Source organism: Octopus sinensis, linkage group LG14 (genome assembly GCF_006345805.1).
Source record: "Octopus sinensis linkage group LG14, ASM634580v1, whole genome shotgun sequence".
NCBI classification, from domain to species: Eukaryota; Metazoa; Mollusca; class Cephalopoda; order Octopoda; family Octopodidae; genus Octopus; species Octopus sinensis.
In genome coordinates, this window is record NC_043010.1 from 64,679,076 (window position 1) to 64,699,542 (window position 20,467).

Consider the following 20,467-nt stretch of genomic DNA (forward strand, 5'->3'; position numbering starts at 1 on the left):
GTTCACAGCTCAAACTTTGGCCAATCAAAACATTTCTATGTTAATTTTTCCAGAATAAAATTATTTTTCTGAAATCGGCCATTATTTTCGGAACAACCTAACGCACTCTGCCCACATAAAACCGTCTTTCTTTATTCCTTATTTTTTCCTTTATTTTCACTGTGTCTAATCCCACTAAAGAATTACCTTTTAATATAGGAAATTAGCCACTTGCCATACATATTTCAAATGTCTGAAAGACAATAGAAGTAATTGTCAATAACCTCTTCATTATAACGTCTCATCCACTTTCCTTCCTTCTCTCTCTCTCTCTCTCTCTCTCCCTTTTTTCTCGACTATTTCCCGGAAAATACCACTCCACTTACAATAGCTAAGTCACTTTAGTTTTAAGATTATTACATATACACATTTTATCAATCGCCTAGTATTGTTGATAAAATCTGGGGAAAATTGAACTTCAACTTAAAGCTACATAACCCATTTAGATCGTAAAGCACATTTCTATTTCACCATCCTTCTATGCGTATATGTTTGCTATGTAAAACTGTTTTCCTAAACGAAAGAAATTTTTTATTACAATATTATTGCAATATATACTGCTTATACAATGCTGTAAGGTAGATGAACGGAACAAATGTACATGTGGTGGGGTTTGCTGAGAATAATAGTGTTAGATGGTGAGAGAACAGGAGAGATTACTATTCCATTACTATTATCAGTCTTTCATCATTTGTTTTCTTGAATAATTTGTTTTACCATTTGCGTTATTCTACTGTATAATGATGTTTCAAGACAAAAGACAAACATCGACGTTTATAGAAATAGATAATTTTATTATTTTGTATGAGTGGACAGAGTTTATAATTATATCTTTATTGATACAGATTACAAAAAAGATTACACAATTATATTGCTTTTAACATATAGACAACGTTGGTCATTAATGCTGATATTACGGAAGATTTCTTGTGAGTACCAAGCAAAATGTAGGTGACTGAATTAAGATATTATTGACTATTTTTTTCATGATATAAACAACGATATTGACACCAACTTCATGTCTATGAATCGAGAAAGCAATGGTTGTAAATGAATGGAGAAGACATTAGCGATAAAGACAGAGCAACATTTGACGTGTATGATCTGAGAGAAAAATACTCAGCATATGACTTTTGAAGAACGCTTGGGATATGAATCTAATCGGAGAGAATACAAACTGTATATAAATGCGATAGATATCAAGGGTGTTTGGATAGAGAATACAACAATTTTATACGTATTGATATGATAGCCGTAATGTTTCAATAGTCAGGGCACCATGGTATATGAAATAGGAAGACACCAGTGGTCTTTGAACTGAAGGACACCGTTAACTGAAATGGCAGCAACAGTATATGAAAGAAGCCACCAACCGTATACGAATAGAGGCAAGTGATATGGTAAATGAATTGAGATGATAGTGGTGGTATTGCAATTAAGAAGATAGCAGTTATAAACGAATTAGTTTCTTGTCTCTGTTTCGCAATAATTGAAGGTTACTGCCTGAATTTCTGTGTCATGCGTTATATGGTATTAATAAAAATTAAAAGCCCGAATATGTTGATTAAATATATTAAGTAAAAAAAAGTAAGAATAAAGAAAATAGAAAAAACGTATTGAGAGATATAAAGAAGAAAATATTAAAAAATGGTGAGAAGAAAAGAGAGGCTGACTGTAAGAAATCAAATAAGTAAAAATATATGCTGTGAGATATAAATTCTTTTTAAAAATTGGGATAAGGGAAATAACTCAAAAGGGTAAATGACCCGAAGTTAAGCGACGATTTACTGAATGTCGTACACATACACAAGAAAAAGGAAAAGATTAATTATTCAATGAAATTTTCTTCCCAGTTGGAGACAGAGAAAAAAGAATTTATCAGCAATTGTTGCGAAGTCTCAATCGAAAAAGAAAATCATTTCAAGAAATTAATTTTAATATTTCAAAGTTAATTGACTTCTCTAGGGGAGAGAAAAATAAACGGTTATCTGTAGGCAAGAATAAACATCTTTTGGCTTTTCAAAAACCATAAATTCAGTGAAATTTTTTTAAGGCTGTACCGGATAAATTTTGGTCATTGTAATTAGCATAATGTATTATCACAGAACTATGTCACATAGTTGGCCTGTATGTGCAAACAAAGATGAATTTTCAATATTTACTTCAACAAAAGGTGAGACGATGTTTCCTTTTAACATTATTATTAGTTTTAAGGCAGCGAGCTGGCAGAATCGTAGCACGCCGGACCAAATGCTTAACGGCATTTCGTCTGCCGCTACGTTCTGAGTTCAAATTCCGTCAGGGTTGACTTTGTCTCAGGGTCAATAATTTAACTACCAGTTTCTTGAAAATGTTTCCATTCCCTTTGAGAGATACAAGCAATTGCCGCTAACCTTTGGTTTTCTTTATCCAAAAAGGAAATAATTTTTTTTGCATACATCGCCGCTTAACTCATAACATGTAACATCTATAATGTGGGTACTATAAAAACATTCACACCATCCACCCATGTATCACTGTACGAAATTTGAGTATAAAATCGATTCTTTTTGCAAGTATTCAGCAACTTCCCAAATGTAAGCGTAGGACTCCTGCCAAAGAAAGAATTATTAAATACATGAATGAAATGGTTATTAAATTAGTAAATATATGAATGAAATGAATTGAAATCACTTAATACCTAATTATTTGTTTTACCGTATCCTTTGCAATGTTTTTATTCATTTTCAATAATGTCAAGATTAAAATAACAATAATATATAAATTTCATATAGTTTTATGTAAATTTCTTAACCCTATGGTCACCTACTGGTTACTGTATGTTACCGACTGAATATTATTAAATAAGAATAAATTCCATTGGTACACTGCTGAATATGTTTATCTAAATTGAGAGAAACATTTACCTACCATTAACTCTAATGCAATTTCTCCAGAAGTTTAGATATGTAATATGTCAAGATAATAGCGTTACTCGAGGTTTAAAATTTTCTAGAGTAACAAGGGAAATGTTTCACTCCTTTCAATACTGAAGTCTACTAATCAAATCCATCCACATATGTGCAATTCAGTACTCCGTAAGTTTCCAGTGTAGGTTAATGAAAGAAATCATCTGATACTTAACCAAATATTCGTTAGCATATCGATGATCTTCGAAACAATTTTCAGAAAAGTGTTAAAATAACTGTAAAAATTTGAACGACGGATTTTATCCCTGATATTTAGTAAAGACTTGGTTGAAGCACATAAAAGTGAGAAAAATGTTGCTATACTTACACAGTCAGGTATAATATTTGGTTCTATTTTCTTGATCAGTCGAACTAACCGTACTATGTTGATTACTGACTGACTGGTTATTGCATCTTTTAAAATGTGAATGATGCACAGCAAACCACTTTTGTGAAACTTGTCACTTTACAGGAAAAAAGAGAAGAAATATGTGAATAATAGATCTTACTAAAAATATGATTTCTGACAAAATTTCTTACCAACATTCAATTATTTTAGTGATATGAACATGGAATTTTTTGACATTATGTGTAAATGTTCCGTAAAAAAATTTTCAATATTTACTCCAAAAAAAGAGACATTATTATTAGTTTTAAGGTGGAGAGCTGGCAGAATCGTTAGCACGCCGGATGAAATGCTAGCGATATATCGTCTGCCGCTGCGTTTTGAGTTCAAATTCCGCCGAGGTCGACTTTGCTTTTCCTCCTTTCGGGGTCGATAAATTAAGTACCAATTGAGTACTGGGGTCGACGTAACCGACTAGACCCCCGCGTTCAAAATTCCAGACTTTGTGCCCATAGTAGAAAGGATTATTATAAGTTTTAAGGCAACGAGCTAGCAGAAACGTTAGCATGCCGGGTAAAATGCTTAGCGGCATTTCGTCTGCCTTTACGTTCTGAGTTCAAATTCCACAGAGGTTGACTTTGCCTTTCATCCTTTCAGAGATGATAAATTAAGTGTCTGTGAAACACTGTGGTTGATGTAATCCACTTATCTCCTCCCCAAAATGGCTGCCCTTGTGGCGAAATTTGAAACCGTTCTTCTTCTTCTTTTATTATTATTATTATTATTAGTAGTAGTAGTAGTAGTAGTCACAGCAGCAGCAGTAGTAGAGTAGTAGTAGTAGTAGTAGTCGCAGCAGCAGTAGTAGTAGTAGTAGTAGTAGTCGCAGCAGCAGCAGCAGTAGTAGTAGTAGTAGCAGTAGTAGTAGTATTAGTAGTAGTAGTAGTAGTAGTAGTAGTAGTAGTAGTAGCAGCAGCAGTAGTAGTAGTAGTAGTAGTAGTAGTAGTAGTAGTAAGCAGCGGACTGGCAGAATCCTTAGCGTGCCGGGTTAAATGCTTAACGGCATTGCATCCATTTGTCTGCTCTGAGTTCATATTCTTCCATAGTCCACTTTGTCTTTCATCCTCTCTGGGCCGATAAATTAAGTGCCAGTGAAACACTGGGGTCGATCTAAGAAGACTCGAAAGTGCATATTCTCAGAAAATATTCTGAATCTGTTTTATTTTCACATCTCAGAATGTATGAGGAGCAATATGTTCGCGGGTTATTAACATCATCTTATTTCAACAGTAAGTCTGTCTTTGTCATGTTCAAAATAGGAAGTGATAAAAATTAAAATTACAGAAATTTAAACGTTAAGTATGAATGAGAGCAACCAGCGTCCACACATTGATGGAAGGACATCATCAGTTTTTAAGTTACAATTTTATAACAGGCGAAAAGAAAAAGACAGAAAAAATAAGACGACAGAAGGAAAGGAAAGAAAAAGAGAGGAAGAAGAATATTTAATCAAACATTTTTGTATAAATTTGATGATAATAATGTTTGATTAAATATTCTTCTTCCTCTCTTTTTCTTTCCTTTTCTCATTCTTAATATTATATTTGAATCTGATCTTTGGACTTCATAATAGTAACTCTGGACATGTTTCAATATAGTTAGACCTGCTTAGAGAAACGAAGATATTTTCAGAACTAAGGGTATTGAATAACTATAACTTTAAAAAATGTACACCTATTGGGGTGACAATTCAGTATAATGACTGAGGCAAACTACCTAGGGACGCCATCCAAATGACACATAATACATAACTTCCAATGTATTTCATTATGATTGCAGAGAATTTTGCTTAATTGTAATTTTCCTTAAAATGAGGAGAAAAGAGAAGCTCAATGGATAAAGTTAGTGACAGTTGGTTTGGAAAATGTTTGTAACTGCAAGAAACAAGCATAATAGGCAAGTAAACAATCACAGAAACGGCCAGAGAGTCTTATAGAGAGCCACATGGACAAGCTGATAAATAACGACGTAGACGAGGTTCGTATACTTAGGCATATCCGTCATTTTTCTATATGTCCCCTCGTATAATCTATATATCGACTACATTCTATAATTGGTATATAGGTTACCTTGCATGACAGATTGTTTTTTTTAACGGCGGTGCATCAGCATGACCGCAGCTCTGAGCTGAACCAAAAAAGAAATATCATACCTATACCTGCCACATTGGGTGTAATCTTTCGATGTTCTTTTATGGGGTCGTATAACTGCCTTTGCAACAATTAATCAATATTCTTACTTACCTTGAGTGTATGGCAAATTTTTTATTGAACTGCTCGTTTTGATGGGTTCTTAGCATGTTACTTAGTTTTAAAACATCGGCACATGATGGATAATTTTCATCCACCCATATGGTAACCAGGAAGTGACTGATCTCATATTCTTCGATCCTCGACTATAATATGAAAACAGAAATAATGAACATAATGTGAATCAAAGCCGAAAGAAAATGCTTAGGTTATATTTTCTGGTTTGGTTAAGTCGCATTTGTTAGAGTTTGATTAAAACCGAATAGATTAAACCGCATTTGTTAGAGAATGTGAGGAATGAAAGGCCAATGATAATAGAGTTATAGGTAGTTGTAAGTTATGATTACCAATCAGCTTATTGAATGCTATATAATAGTTCAATAACATAAGTTTACTAGATTATTGTATTTATCCTTAATAATGATGATGATGATGATGATAATATCAGCTGCGGAGCACTGAATACTGGGTTTAGTGTCCAGAGCAGGATAGCCTACTTAAACTTCTCAGGGAAGAAGGGCCCCTTTTAGTTTTTTTATACAAGCCCCTCTAGAGATGGTGTCTCAATAAAAATACTGCTGGTTGCGACACGTTATCAAGACTTTCCTCTGCATGAGAGTGTGTAATAGAATTAACCTAAACAAAAATGTAAATGAGGACGGAAATACAAGTGACGGAATTTCGCCCAGCAGGTGCCCTGTGAGTGAGCAACACAGAACCGGTCGTCATTATACGTTTGCTGGAACAAAATGGTCTAAGACGATGAATATAGACTTCATGGAATGTTATTTTTTTAATAGACCTAGTGATAATGAAGGGAGCTCCATCAGAGGATATAGAAAAAGAGTGCATAAATTATGGATGGAGAAGCAGGGGTCAACATTACGAAACAGAGACTCTGTGACCATGCAAGAGCAATGAAATGAAAGGATGGCTGACAGTACTAGAGCTTGATGAGATTAGGAGGTGGGTGATAACCAAAAACATGGGGAGCGATGCAAAAGTAGATACAAAGAATGCTGACGATGCTGCACTTAATGAGAGTAACCGAGAGAAGTATAATGTTTCCAGCCCTGAGTGTAGAGAAAGACTAAATAATGAAGACAAGAGAATGATTGAAGAAATTACCAGTATCATTGAGGAAAACCTGGATATAGAAATAAGTGGATTCAGGAATGTAGATAGAAATTTGCTCAGACGGTGGACCCTTAAGGTGAATAAAATACTGAAAGAAATCAAGACGAATAATATAACCGGAATGAATATATTGATTAAAGCTTGCATCATCTATATAGGAAATTCAGTAGGCCTCGAACCAAACCGTAAATGTGGGAACGAAGGAAAAGAACATTGGTGGAAAAGAAGAATAAAATAATCAATGAACTAACTGTGAAGAAATATCAACATCTTGTAACGAAAGAAAAACAAAAGTGAAATCAAGAGGGAAAAGAAATATGAGAAGCTAAAGCATAGATATGGGATAAAGAAAAAGGAGCTAAACGAAATCCTTGAAGAGCTGGAACTAAGAATGCAGGCTAAAGCAACAAAGAGCAAGAGATATGACCAAAGAATTGAACAATATAAAATCAACAGATCGTTCCAACGGGAGAGAAAAAGGGTTTATCAACAGCTAAATGGAAAGGTTTACAGCAGTGAAAGCCCAGACGCTGAATAAAGTAAAAGGTCTTAGAGTAACATCTGGGATAATGGAAGAAATCATAACAAAGTTGCTAAATGGTTGAAGGAATTAAGGTCGGAAAAATATGAAGTGAAGCAGCACTATAAGAATAACGACTGAAACGGTAACCGGACAGACAACAAAGATCCCAAACTGAAAGTGCCCAGGACTAGATGGGAAACAAAGATATTGGCTGCAAAATTTCCCAGCACTACACAGAAGAGTAGCCATGCAAATGGATAAGATGATCAACAACGGTGTACAAATCCCAAAGTGGCTGACCAAATGTAAAACAATTCTTTGCCAAAAGGATCCCAGAAAAAGCAATGCAGTTGATAGTTACCTGTCTGCCCCTGGTGAGGACGCAGATGACAGGAATAATACCTAATTATGTGCATAACTGCATGGAAATGAATGACAAAATGCCAGTGGAGCAGAAAGGATGCAGAAAGAAAAGCCGAGAGACAAAGAACTAACTTCTGATAGATAGAATGGTACTGAGCGACTGCAAGAAAAGATTTACTAATCTGGGCATGGTGTGGATTGAGTATACGAAAGCGTATGACATGGTCCCCCATTCCTAGATTTTAGAAAGTCTTGAACTACTACAGGTGTCTGATAATATATCAAATTATATTAGGAGGTCAAGGAAAACTGGAATGAAAAGTTAACTTCATGTGGAAAACGTTTGGCGACGGGTAACGTCAAGAGAGGCATATTTCAAGGAGATGACCTACCATCATTCCTTTTTGTGATTTGTATGATACCCTTCACATAGATACTATGGTAAGTGACATCAGGATACACCTTTAAAGGGGAGGAAAATTAAATCATCTGTTATATATATGGATGATTTAAAGATCTTTGGAAAGACCGAACGTCAAATAAACGACCTAGTTTCAACGGCGCAGATATTCAGTAAGGATATCGGAATGGAATTTGGGGCTAAAAAGTATGGTATGCTTATAATGCAAAGAGGCAAGTAATCCGTCTGATGATGTAGAACTCCCCACCGGCGAGAAAATGATATTGAGACTAATGGCTATAAATAATCCGGGGATTTTAAAATACAACAAAATCAAGGAAAGTGAAATGAAGGAAAGCTTTAGGTAAGAATATCTCAAGTTAATTATGGAAAGTAGACTCAATGGAAAAAATTAAAATCGGGGTAATGAACACAAGACACAAAGAGATACGGCTCAGGTGATGTTAGGTGGATAAAGAATGATCTTGATGAAATAGACAGTAAAACCAGGAAAGTGATGACAACAAGGAACTATACCCCAAAAGCAATAATGATAGAGTGTATGTGCCTAGAAACAGAAGGAAGAAGTCTCATAGGATACAAGACCTGTGTTATCAACGAGATGGGATGGTACATCAATCAGCAAAGTGAATTCTTGCTTGCCGCTGTTAGAATTAACAATATAATACCTACCGAAAATTTATGAAGCAAGATGAAGAAGAAAGTGTAAACAACTGGAAAATGTAACAACCACATGGGCAATACTTCAGGGAAATCGAAAGAAAAAAAAGATCCACCCTTAGAGATGGTTAAGGAAAAGTGATCTGCAGCAAGGCGGAGCGAAACAATTACTTTTTGCACAGATTTTTGAAACATACTTTTATTACGAAATCCATCCATTAAAACAGTTGTGTTAAAATCTGATATTCTTAAAATTACGACTTTACAATGGCACATTTTTTCCTACTTTTTACAGATTGCAGTAATGCTTGATAAATGTTTAAGATTTTCGGCTTAACTGACTCAATCGTAACTTAAAGGATAGATGCCTTTTGCCAAAGAAGAATGATTTTTGCTGCTACAATCTTGACAATTTATTTAATACAAGGAGCTTTCTTAACTACATTCTTTTCGTTTTCTAGTTCAAATAAAACACATTTTAGTACTTCTTTCTAAGTTAGCAAAACTCGCTCGCTAAGATCACATGGAGTAACAAATATTGGGCATTCAGTATAATGACGCGTTATTGGCATATGAGTCATCACTAAATGTAAAATACACTGAATTTCACATGATCATCAATTTTAACAGAATGGCCTAAAGTCAAGGTACAAAGCAGAAAACTTCACACACGTACGACCTACGTCCACACGCAAGGACCGTTGCAGCGGCACTGAAGAGAAGTTCACACTCCCGTTCTCTTTATAGTCAAAGAACATCAAAAGATTATTCAATTGTATTGAAACTTGGTATGCAACCTGTTAAGGATACAATATTTACTGTTTTGCATTCAGCTATGTAGAAATATGTATTCGTTGCGACTTGTAATCTATGAAATCCAAAATTATACCAAATAATGCGATTTTTTAAAAATTTTCAATTGCGTTACGGAGCCTGAAAACAATATTTAACCTCAAAGTTCTTTATACGCTTTTCCGCTTTTCTTTTAACCCTAATTCAGAACAAAATATCGATTCTTGATTACCTATTCCGAAAGTTGCATTTTTCACTCCACCTTAATATGCATCACCCTTGAACAAGCTGAGAACTAATTACATCAAGTTCCAAATATATAAGATTAGCGAATCGCCTCTTTTGTAGGATGTGTAGCAGCAGAAAAGAAACAATCTCACATATTGTTAGTTAGTTTAGCAAGCTGACCGAAAAGCACTACAACTGGAGGCACGATAATGTAGCTAAGTTCGTCTGCTGGAGGAGATGTGAGAATAAGGCCTGAACAGAGTACGGAAATGGTACGAACATGTACCAGAAGGAGTCACCACCGAGAACAATGGACATAAGATACTGGGAAATTTTATAATCCAATGTGACTCCCTAATTGAGCCTCGGAGATTAGATATTGTTGTGGTAGATAAAGGAAAAAAGGAAACCAAGGTTATAGATATTGCAATACCTGGAGATGCATTCATAAATGGCGTAGAACTAGAAAAGATTGAAAACTACAGACTACGAACAGACGAAACTTCAAGAATGTAGACTATGAAGAGAGTGTCTCTCATTCCAATATTTGTAGGGGCACTCGGAGCACTACCAACCAAGTTAGAGAAACATGTCAAAGAAATCGGAATTGAGATGAGAGCAGAGCAATCCCCAAACACCGCTCATTTAAACTGTGGTACTAGGATGTTAAATTCTCCCACGATAGTTAACAATTAAGTACCACAACTTAAATGTGTGGAAAGGGACCCTGTGACACCTCTGACAGCAGGCTGCTATCCACTCTCACAGAAGCTACCAGAACAAACAAGACCGAAAGTTCCGAGAAGTAAACAAAAACCAAAAAGAACAATAGCAACAACAACAATAATGATAATGACGAGCAACTACGGAGCAGTAATTGTAAAACAGTTCAGTGATGACATCAAATGGAATTTGCCTTAGATAAATGTGCACAAGCTACTTTTATTAGAGGGAAAATTACTGAAACATCCATCATTAAACTTGACCAAGAGAATATCATAAAGGAGTTAGAATTAGAGGGGACTAAAAACATCTAGGGGTGCTTGAAGATTATGCAATTAAACATTCAATGATGAAGGAAAATATCAGGAAAGTGTTATCGAAAGGTAAGGGCAATGCTCGATACAGAGCTGATGAAAGAAACAAGAGAGAAACGATCAAAACATGAACCGGATAGGAAATTAATTACAGTTTCAATATTAATTTATTGAAATATGTAAGCTTGACAGAAAAATAAGCAAAGTTTACAATGAAAAGAATGCACAACCCTAAGGCAGATGTAGAAAACTTTACTTGCCAAGAAAAGAAGGTGGCCGTGGACTCTGACAACTGCAATTGACAATGAAGGTTTACACAATTGGCCTAAAAAGTTGCCTGAAAATTTCTGATGTGTGAATGCTAAAACGCGTCTCAAAACAAAAGAACCGCATACTCAAAAAAGAAAAAAAGAAAGGAAAAGAAAAGAAAAACAAAACAGGCAAGGAAATATCTAAGCGAATTCCAAATAGAACAAATCCCAGAATCAGACGTACTGGAAGCAAGCACAGAAAGAAGCTAGGCGTATGAAAACCATTGCTAAAGCTGCTTATAGAACATTTAAGTTTGCAAGTGATGCAACGTAGAACTACAGAAGTGTTCTGGGAGTAGATTACGGATAACGACTTCAAAATATAGTTGTTTTTCTTGAAAGCGAAATTTTTTGTCAGAATCAGCCGCATAAATCGTGTAAGGAAATTGAAGGTAGACGTTGAAACTGTCCCTCTACGTGTTTATTTTATTAAACAGCTGAGGGAGCTGTTTTTTCGGAGAGAAGTATGATTGGTACGTTAAAAAATGTCAATATAATACCTACTTGAAAAAGTAGAATTGAAGGAGTGTATTTACTACATGCTTACAGTGACTTTAAAAAATTTCCTTCAGGTAACGAAAAATGAAGACATGAAGAGCTTGAATTCAGTTCACGAATACTGCTTTGAATCTTTAGCAGTTCTCAGTGAAATGATGTCACGTTAAAAGGCGTACAGATAATTGTGAAGTTGTAATGACGGTGAAAGTAAGAAGGATACAGATATATAAGTAGTCAAAGTAACCAGCATGTGTGGTAGCACTGAAGCAGTGTATTTTGAAAATAATTGAATATATTTGACTATATTATTTTATGCCTAATGATCAGATAGTTGTGTGTGTGCACACACACACACACACACACCTGCACATCGTTATTTAACATTTCTATGTTGATAAGTGTTGATCTCTTTGGCAGGAACGTGGCGAGCTGCAGGAATGCGTCGAGTTCTGAAGCTATTTTTGGAATGGTTTCTACGGCTAGATGACATTCCTAACGCCAACCACTTTATAGAAAGTAATGTGTGCTTCTTCCTTGCCACTAGTATTAGCGAGGCTTCCATGTAACTTGCAAGACATCAAAGAACAGAAGAAAATGAAAGGAAAAATGCTGCCACAGATGCATAGTGCAGAGTGGTGCCATTTTTTCAGAGTTGTGTATATCTATAAATTTTAACAGTTGGTTAGTTATTTTTCTGCACCTTTTATAATCATTCATATAGTTATTATTATAGGATTTGTTCTTTGTTTATTTTCATCTCCACATTATATATATATATATATATATATATATATATATATATATATATATATATATATATATATTTATATATATATTTAAATGGATTTGAACGAAGATGTTATTAAAATTCTTTTACTTTCGACATAGGTTTCGAAGACAACATGGCTTCATTCCAAAGGAATAAAAGGTGTAAAATGTAATCTTCTCACCAGGAAAGAAAGAAGATTTTGCTACCCTGGTAACGGTTTATTGAATTTTCCATGTTAACGGTAAACAAAGGATAATTCATTCATCCATTTATATATTGGTCCAGGCCATGTCTAACTTAATAGCACCATCTGATAGGATTATCTAAATCCTGTTTAAGTCAAGTTTTGTTTATGGTCCATTCAAGTAGTGAGTTTTTGTTGGGTGAGTTGTATCCAATTATGGGTGGCTTATCTGGTATTCCTTGAAGGAATCTATCCAGACTCCGTTTTAAGTTGATGGGATCCTTTTCCTCTTTGATCTATTTCGGGACAAGGTTAAATAGGGCAGGGCCTGTTGAGGAAAAGAAATTATGTTGCAGTGTACATGTATGCTATGATCTTGAATTGAGCAGGGGACGTATGGCCCGTGGTCCCAGTCTTGGATGAACCTTGAAGCTAATGTTCAGGTCGTTTCGCTAAAGTTGGCGGTATATTCTCCACATCGTACAAATGATGTACCGCTCACGGCGACGCTGGAGAGAGTAGAGTTTCAAGGCTTTAAGGCAGTCCCAATAATCGAGAGCAGCCATGCCTTCAATTCGATTAGTGAATGCCCTCTGGGGTGATTCAATCCTCGAGACGTTTTGTCTTGTATGGGGAGACCACAGTGGACAGCGGTATTCGAGGTGTGGCCGTACAAGGGAGGAAAAAAGTGGTATGGTGACACCTTCTTCTCTGGACCGGAAAGTTCTTAAGATCCAGGAACTCATCCTACGAGCTATATAGATCTTCTTGTTGATGTGTGCACTCCAACTGAGATCGTTATCAACAATTACACCCAGGTGTCTGATATTGTTAGAGGCTGTGAGCGGTTCCCCTGAAGGAAGAGTGTATGGCTGTTTTAGTGAGGAAATTCTTCCAAAATGCATCAGCTCAAATTTTCCCTCGTTCAGTTGCATTTTGTTTCTGTCTGCCCATTGACTCACAGCATATAGATCAGACTGGAGTTGAGTTCGATCTGCTTCTTCATTGACGATTTGCTGGAGCTTAGTGTCATCAGCAAATATTTTCACTTTGCAGTAATGTACGACACTGGAAAGGTCGTTTATGTAAATTATAAAGAGTAGCGTGCCCAAGACAGTCCCCTGGAGGACACCGCTGGTGACCTTTGCTGGGCTTGAGTAAACTCCATCAACTACAGCATGTTGTGTTCTATTCGTCAGGAAATACTTAATCCAGTATAGAAGTTTTCCATGGATTCCAATATTTGCCAATTTTATATATATTTTGATTTGATTTTTGATTTTTCCAGTTTCAGCTAATGAGCTGTGGCCATGCTGGGGCACCGCCATTTGGTTTGCTACACGGTTTTACCTCACGGATGCTTTTTAGCAAACGCCATCTGATGCATGAGAGAGTTTGATGCAGCTGCCCTCATCTGCACCTCCTGCCGTTAAGTTGGTTCATCCGGGACACCTGACAGGAAGAGATCCAGTCCTACTTTAAAGTCATCCGCATCTACACCATGCAGGTCCCTCAGGTTCTTCGGGAGGATATTGAAGAGCCGTGGGCCTCTGAAGCCCAGGCTATCACAATATCTTGTCCTACATCTTGATGGCAAATTTGGAGTCCTTGGTACTACGCAGTGGCGTCCGGTTCTGGCATTTGTGTGACTCGCGATGCCAAAGTCTGGGACAAGACCTTCCAGGATCTTCCAGATATATATTATGGCATATCTTTCTCGCCTACGCTCCAGGGAATAGAGCTTTAATCTCTTGAGTCTCTCCCAGTAGCTCATATGCTGCACAGAGGCTATCTTCTTCGTGTAGCTTCGTTGGATCGCCTCAAGTTCTGTGATCAACTTGACACTGGATGGTGACCATAGCTGAGAGCAATAGTCAAAGTGACTTAGGACAAGTGTCTTCCAGAGGACCATCATAGTTTCTTGTTCTCTTGTTCTAAAGGTTCTAAGAATCCATCCAGCCAGCCGTCTACATTTCATTGTCAGTTTAGCAACATGTACATGAAAGGTCGCGTCATCACTCATGTGAATACCCAGGTCACGCACTGATTGTGCCTCTGGGATTGCAATCCCTCCGGGTCCAGTGTATTCATTGGGTATTGCATTCAGTTTTGCATGCTGATAGTATAAAGCTTGAAACTTTTCAGCATTGAACTGCATGCTATTCTTTTCAGCCCACTTGTATATTTCGTCCAGCTCACATTGCAGGTGCTTAGTGTCTTCAGGGTTCTGTATTGCCTAGCGGTTCGGCAAAAGAGACCGATAGAATAAGTACTGGGCTTACAAAGAATAAGTCCTGGGGTCGATTTGCTCGACTAAAGGCGGTGCTCCAGCATGGCCACAGTCAAATGACTGAAACAAGTAAAAGAGTAAAGAGTAAAAGAGTACCTATATATATACATACATATATACATAAATAAATATATATATATTTATATATATACCTATATATATACATACATATATACATAAATACATATATATATATTTATATATATACATACATATATATATATATTACATACATACATACATACATACATACATATATATATATATTACATACATACATACATACATACATACATATATATATATATTACATACATACATACATACAATACATACATATATATATATATATATATTATATATATATATATACGAAATTGATTAAGATGTATATCCTTCTCTGGCGAACCTTTACATCAATATTTAGCATTTTCCAGGTAAATGGTTGTCAATCTCTGGTGTATGATTATAATAGTTCTTATTTTTTTGTATTTCGTAATGCTATAATAACATCCAGGTATGAAAGCTCACAATTCTGGCTTGCTTCTAGTTTTATCCATTATTGTCTAAGACTGCGGTACCGAATACAATATTTTTGTTTGTTTCTCCCGAACATCAATATATTCTACCGCTACATAACGTACCCTGTTTCATTGTATGATTTTTCTTGGTTTTCTCCACGTCGACAAAATGTAATTTTTGGGTTGTTATCATGACTCAACAAACTATAATAGAATATAATACAAATTGGAACGTAAGATATTGCTTTCATTATGCTATAATTTTCTTTTCAAAAGTGGAATCATATTATAAACGTCTGAAAAACTAAACACTTACCATTTTCTTGTTATGGAACCTAACCTTTAAAGCACTGTGTATACATATACCTTTATCCTCAACACTAACTAGTTCTATGAGATACTGACCCAGTTTAATTGATTCGTTCAGTGTTCTTGGCAAGTAATTAGGTGGATCCTATGTGGAGAAAAAGAAGACATATTAATATCAGTTAATATGTTATATGATAAGTGTGTTCATATATTTACAACCAAAGTTGGGAAATGTTTAATGCGGCAAAGTTCTACATTATATAGCTGACTGAACTGCTCCTTAAGTAGTCATGTCGTAATATTAATTTGCTATTAAAAAAATAACTCCTCTCATATAACATACTCAGAAATCGTCCCACACCAATCAGAATATTATAAGTAATCAGCTATTATTTTGAAAAAAATTGTAATTTTTAATGGTTAATTAGACACTAGAAAATGTTTATAAATAGTACCAGAAAATATTTATAAAATACCAATATTTTCATATTGTAGCAATAGTATGGGATTGACATATCTGTATGCGGGTATAACTTGAAGTGAATTAAATCAATATCATGTTGGAAAGGAAAGCGTCTGACTATTTCGGGCAATGTACTTCTTCAGAAAAGAGAAAAGAGGTGTGCCTCCTGTCTGATTGATACAGTTAAATACAGTATATACCTGTAACAGGACTTCCCCTCTAGACATAACTTTCTATTTTTTTTTTTTAATAGATTTGAATATTTGCAATCATTAAATGAGAGAACATCTCAATCAGAAAGAAAACACAACTCTTTTCTCTTTACTGAAGAAGTACGTTGCCAGAAACATCAAACGCTTTCCTTTCCAACATGATATCGACTTAATTCACATCAAGTTATACCTTCATACAGTTATGTCAATCTCATACTATTGCAACAAAATGAAAATATTGGTATTTTACAAAGGAGTATCTTATCTTTTTTCCCTTGGAAGTGTACCACTCTTTCTTGCTTTATGAATGTGGTTTCCTCTCACATTATTTCATCAATATATTTTGAAATTTCGTTTTACTTTTATAATTAGAATATTTTAAACATTTTCTGCTAGATATGTATTTTTGTTTCTTTTTTCTTAGTTTCCGCATTGCACTGCCTTTTTAATTTCTTCGTTTATAGCGAATTTTTTCTCACATCTCCTCTTTTCTCTCTCTCTCTCTATCTCTCTCTCTTTTTCCCCAGTTACTCTCTGCCGCGCTCTCTCAACAGTCTTCAGTCTGTCCTATTTTGCTAAAAGCACGTTTTCTGCGACTCAGACAGCGACTGATTGTCACTATCAAGTTCAATACCTTAAGAGGAAAAATTGTTTACAATAATCTCGTTCCTCGTGATGAACATTTTCATTTTTGACAGCCAAATCTTTGTCCTCAGAAGGAGTAGAAATATGTACGCTTATTTATTACCTCACAGTTATTGCTTCAGAACGTTCACTAAAATAATATATTACACGTTTCTCTCCTGCCGACTGTGTATTGCATGTGAAAAGTTAAGTTACTGTTCTTTCATTTATATTATTTTCTCTTTTCTTGGATCAGAATCATAATGAATAGACACGCCTATGCAACTTGCGTTTATGGGTCTTCATCTAAGCCTTAGTCTATTAATACTGGTTGACATGAAATTCTGGTAATATTCCAAAAATCTTACTACTACGTCCAACAGAACAACAATTAAAACAGTAATGACTACATCACACACACACACACACACACACACACACACACATATGCACACACACGCACAAATAAACACACACACACACCTATATGGAGATTATACCACAGATTTCACCTAAATGTTGTGGACGGAGACACGATACGCCCTATATCTAAATAATTGATTCCAGACATTTTTTCTTTGAATAATAACATTGAAGAGATTATTCAATGCTGATATACTTGGTCACTTTCACCTATACAATAAATTTACAACATGGTTACAGACAAGTTATTCGCTTGTTTTATAGGAAACACTGAAACAACTAAGCACAAGCATCTTACATTGCATCCAAAATTAAAGCCGTTCAAACAATCGGCAATGATTCGTTTAGCGATAACCTATTACCAAGTAATTTTCAGATAACACATAACATTTAACACCCCTTTGTCTCTTCTGCTGTACTACAAGACATTCTGCTCTCTTGAATTAATATCCTTCATCCGCTCTCCGCTTGTTCTCCTTTAAATGCATCTATATTTCTGCATTTCTTGTGTGAAATATGTAGTGTGTCAAGCAGTGTTTCACATTCTAAACGTGCAAAATCCTTCGCCCAGTCCGTTCACTTTTCGGAAAACGTGCAAAGATCATTGGTTCTATTCATTCTTCTATAACTAAATTATAAGAAAACAAGGTATTTGTTTTACTGACCTTGCAGGTGGGCTGATTTTAAAAGGTATTTAAAGCTAAAAGTGTGATACAATCTACCGTACATCAAAGTATCTGTTGCCGTAATTTACGTTTCTCAATAAATTTATTTTTTCAGTAATTGCAAGGTGGAAGAAGATAAAAATTGCTACTATTATTCCAATCACTCCACTGTGATTCCCATAATTCTGTGCCCGCCGAGTACTGTGTATTCTAAGACGATGAAGGTGTGTGGCCTACTATTTTTTTTAATATGGACATAGTTTCTGTTCCAGACACGGGCGGATTCTGGCCCCAGGGCTAAAGCAATTCATTTCCCATTGATCAAGTCTACACAACAGAAAATGAGTTACGTCTGAGGGGGAGTGGTTTCTTGTTGACTGTTTACCTAAAATATTGAAAACGCAAGACATCAAAAGTATCTAAGAGTCACAGCCCATTGTAGAAATCTGGGGTGGATTTCGGTCGTATGAGTTGTAATTAAATGTTTCTAATTTTGACACAAGGGCAGCAATTTTTAGGTGAAAAGTTAAATCATTAGAAAGACACCAGTACTTGACTAGTACTTTATTTTATCAACCCCACGAGAATATCGAAGGCAAAGTTAATTTCAGCGATGTTTGAATACAGAATATAAAAGCAAGAACAAATACCATTAATCAGTTTGTCCGATATGTTAACGATTCCGCTTGTTCACCTCCTTATTTACTGTAATTAACTGTAATTAAATAACAATGATTTATTCCGTTTGGAGTAATGTAATGTATTTCATTTACTCCAGTTGCTGCTATTAACGTAGAACCTGTGACGTAATATAAAATATTCAGCTGTTACTGGCACAGCATAACACATATTTATCTCAAAAGACGAGAATCCCTTAAAAGAGAGCGCTAACCAACCGGGACTGCGTGCTGGCCCTTTGTTCTTTGTTACCGCTTTAATTTCAGTTTGCATCCATAGAGTCCAGTTTTACTGCCCTTCCGATATACTATTGCTGATGTTTGATATTACAATTTTTTATAACATTTAGGAGATTAATATGGGGACACAACTCTACTAACAAAATCTGATAACTAACAACCTGAAATTCTCCGCCTAATATAAAGTTAGTATTAACGATCAAGCCATCAGCTTTCAATTTGTACAGTGTCTCTAGAAAGAAACTGCTGGAATTATTACAATTTGGACAATAAATTAGGAACAATGATAGTCATTGATAACTTTAAATATTGTGAAAACAAAGCATTTATAGACTTACCCCACTTGGATCAAAGAATGCCACGATATTGAGATAACCTTTGTTGATCAGGCATTTCAGGAAATATACTGTTTTACCTTCTTCTGGTATTTCCGTTACAAGAAATTCATTTTCACATGAAGGCCCCTATATACATAAAAAAACGAAAGATAATTATAAAACAAAGAAACCAAGCAAAGAAAAGGGAGAACTATTATCGCCTCATGTTGTATTATGTCTTACTGCAACAAAGTACCTTTTTTATGTGAGAGACGTCTTCCCAAAATCTCAAGTGTAGCACTAATATACGTACACACATACGATACAGTGTGATACAAATACACACAAGCTTACACACACACATGCATATATATAACTAGCAGTATCGCCCGGCGTTGCTCGGGTTTGTAAGGGAAATAACTATATAAGCATTTTTAGAGAGTTATAGCAAAGGATAGCAAAAAATGCATTAAAAATGGAATATAAAATGATGGTAATTTTTTTTTTAAATCGTTGACTCATCGTAGACATTTTTAGAGAGTTACCTCCCTTATATAATAGCGAAAAAATGCATTAAAATGGAAAAAAATGGTGGTAAATATTTTTTAAATCGTAGACTCATGTAGACGCTTTCTTAGCCATTTCTGTTTTGGTGTCTTCAAGCCATGAAGTCGTTGTTCTAAAAGAACGCTGGTCTCCTTGACAACGCATTACGACGTTGATTTCCTTACACTCCCTTCCCCACAGGTGCAGGTGTGAGCGTGGACGCCAACTCCGCCGCCATCGACACACGAAAAAATATGCATTAAAATGGAATAAAAAATTATGTTAAATTATTTTTAAATCGTAGACTCATCGTAGACGCGCGCTAATACTCAGACGGGCTCGATATGAATCACGACTATAAGATACCCGAATTTGGTTAAACTGGACCGCGAAATGTGGGAGTAGTTAGGAATCTAAATCGAAGGGGACAGACACTCACACAACTACAGTTTTATATATATAGATTAATTAATCAAAGGACATACTATATATGTCTACCTGCTGGAAATGACAGTCAAACTCATATTTGAATCGCCATGATACACTGATAATAACTACAGAGATCAACCGCCCGAAGGCAAACGGGCTAAGACAATCTTTCAGCATAATTCAAGTATT

General features: G+C 35.4%; 1 protein-coding gene across 2 annotated transcripts in view; it reads right to left on the reverse strand.

Annotated features, from left to right (window-relative positions):
- Window positions 1-811: 811 nt before the first annotated feature.
- LOC115218885 overlaps window positions 812-20,467 on the reverse strand; it is a 28,128-nt gene continuing 8,472 nt past the window's right edge. For both annotated transcript variants that reach the window (XM_036509134.1, XM_029788879.2), the window contains 5 exons: window positions 19,325-19,450; window positions 15,690-15,827; window positions 5,634-5,785; window positions 3,316-3,451; window positions 812-2,630 (listed from right to left, as the gene is read on the reverse strand). In XM_036509134.1, the coding sequence (XP_036365027.1) occupies window positions 2,553-2,630; window positions 3,316-3,451; window positions 5,634-5,785; window positions 15,690-15,827; window positions 19,325-19,450 (630 nt within the window). In that variant the 3' untranslated portion in view covers window positions 812-2,552. The remainder of the gene's footprint in view (window positions 2,631-3,315; window positions 3,452-5,633; window positions 5,786-15,689; window positions 15,828-19,324; window positions 19,451-20,467) is intronic.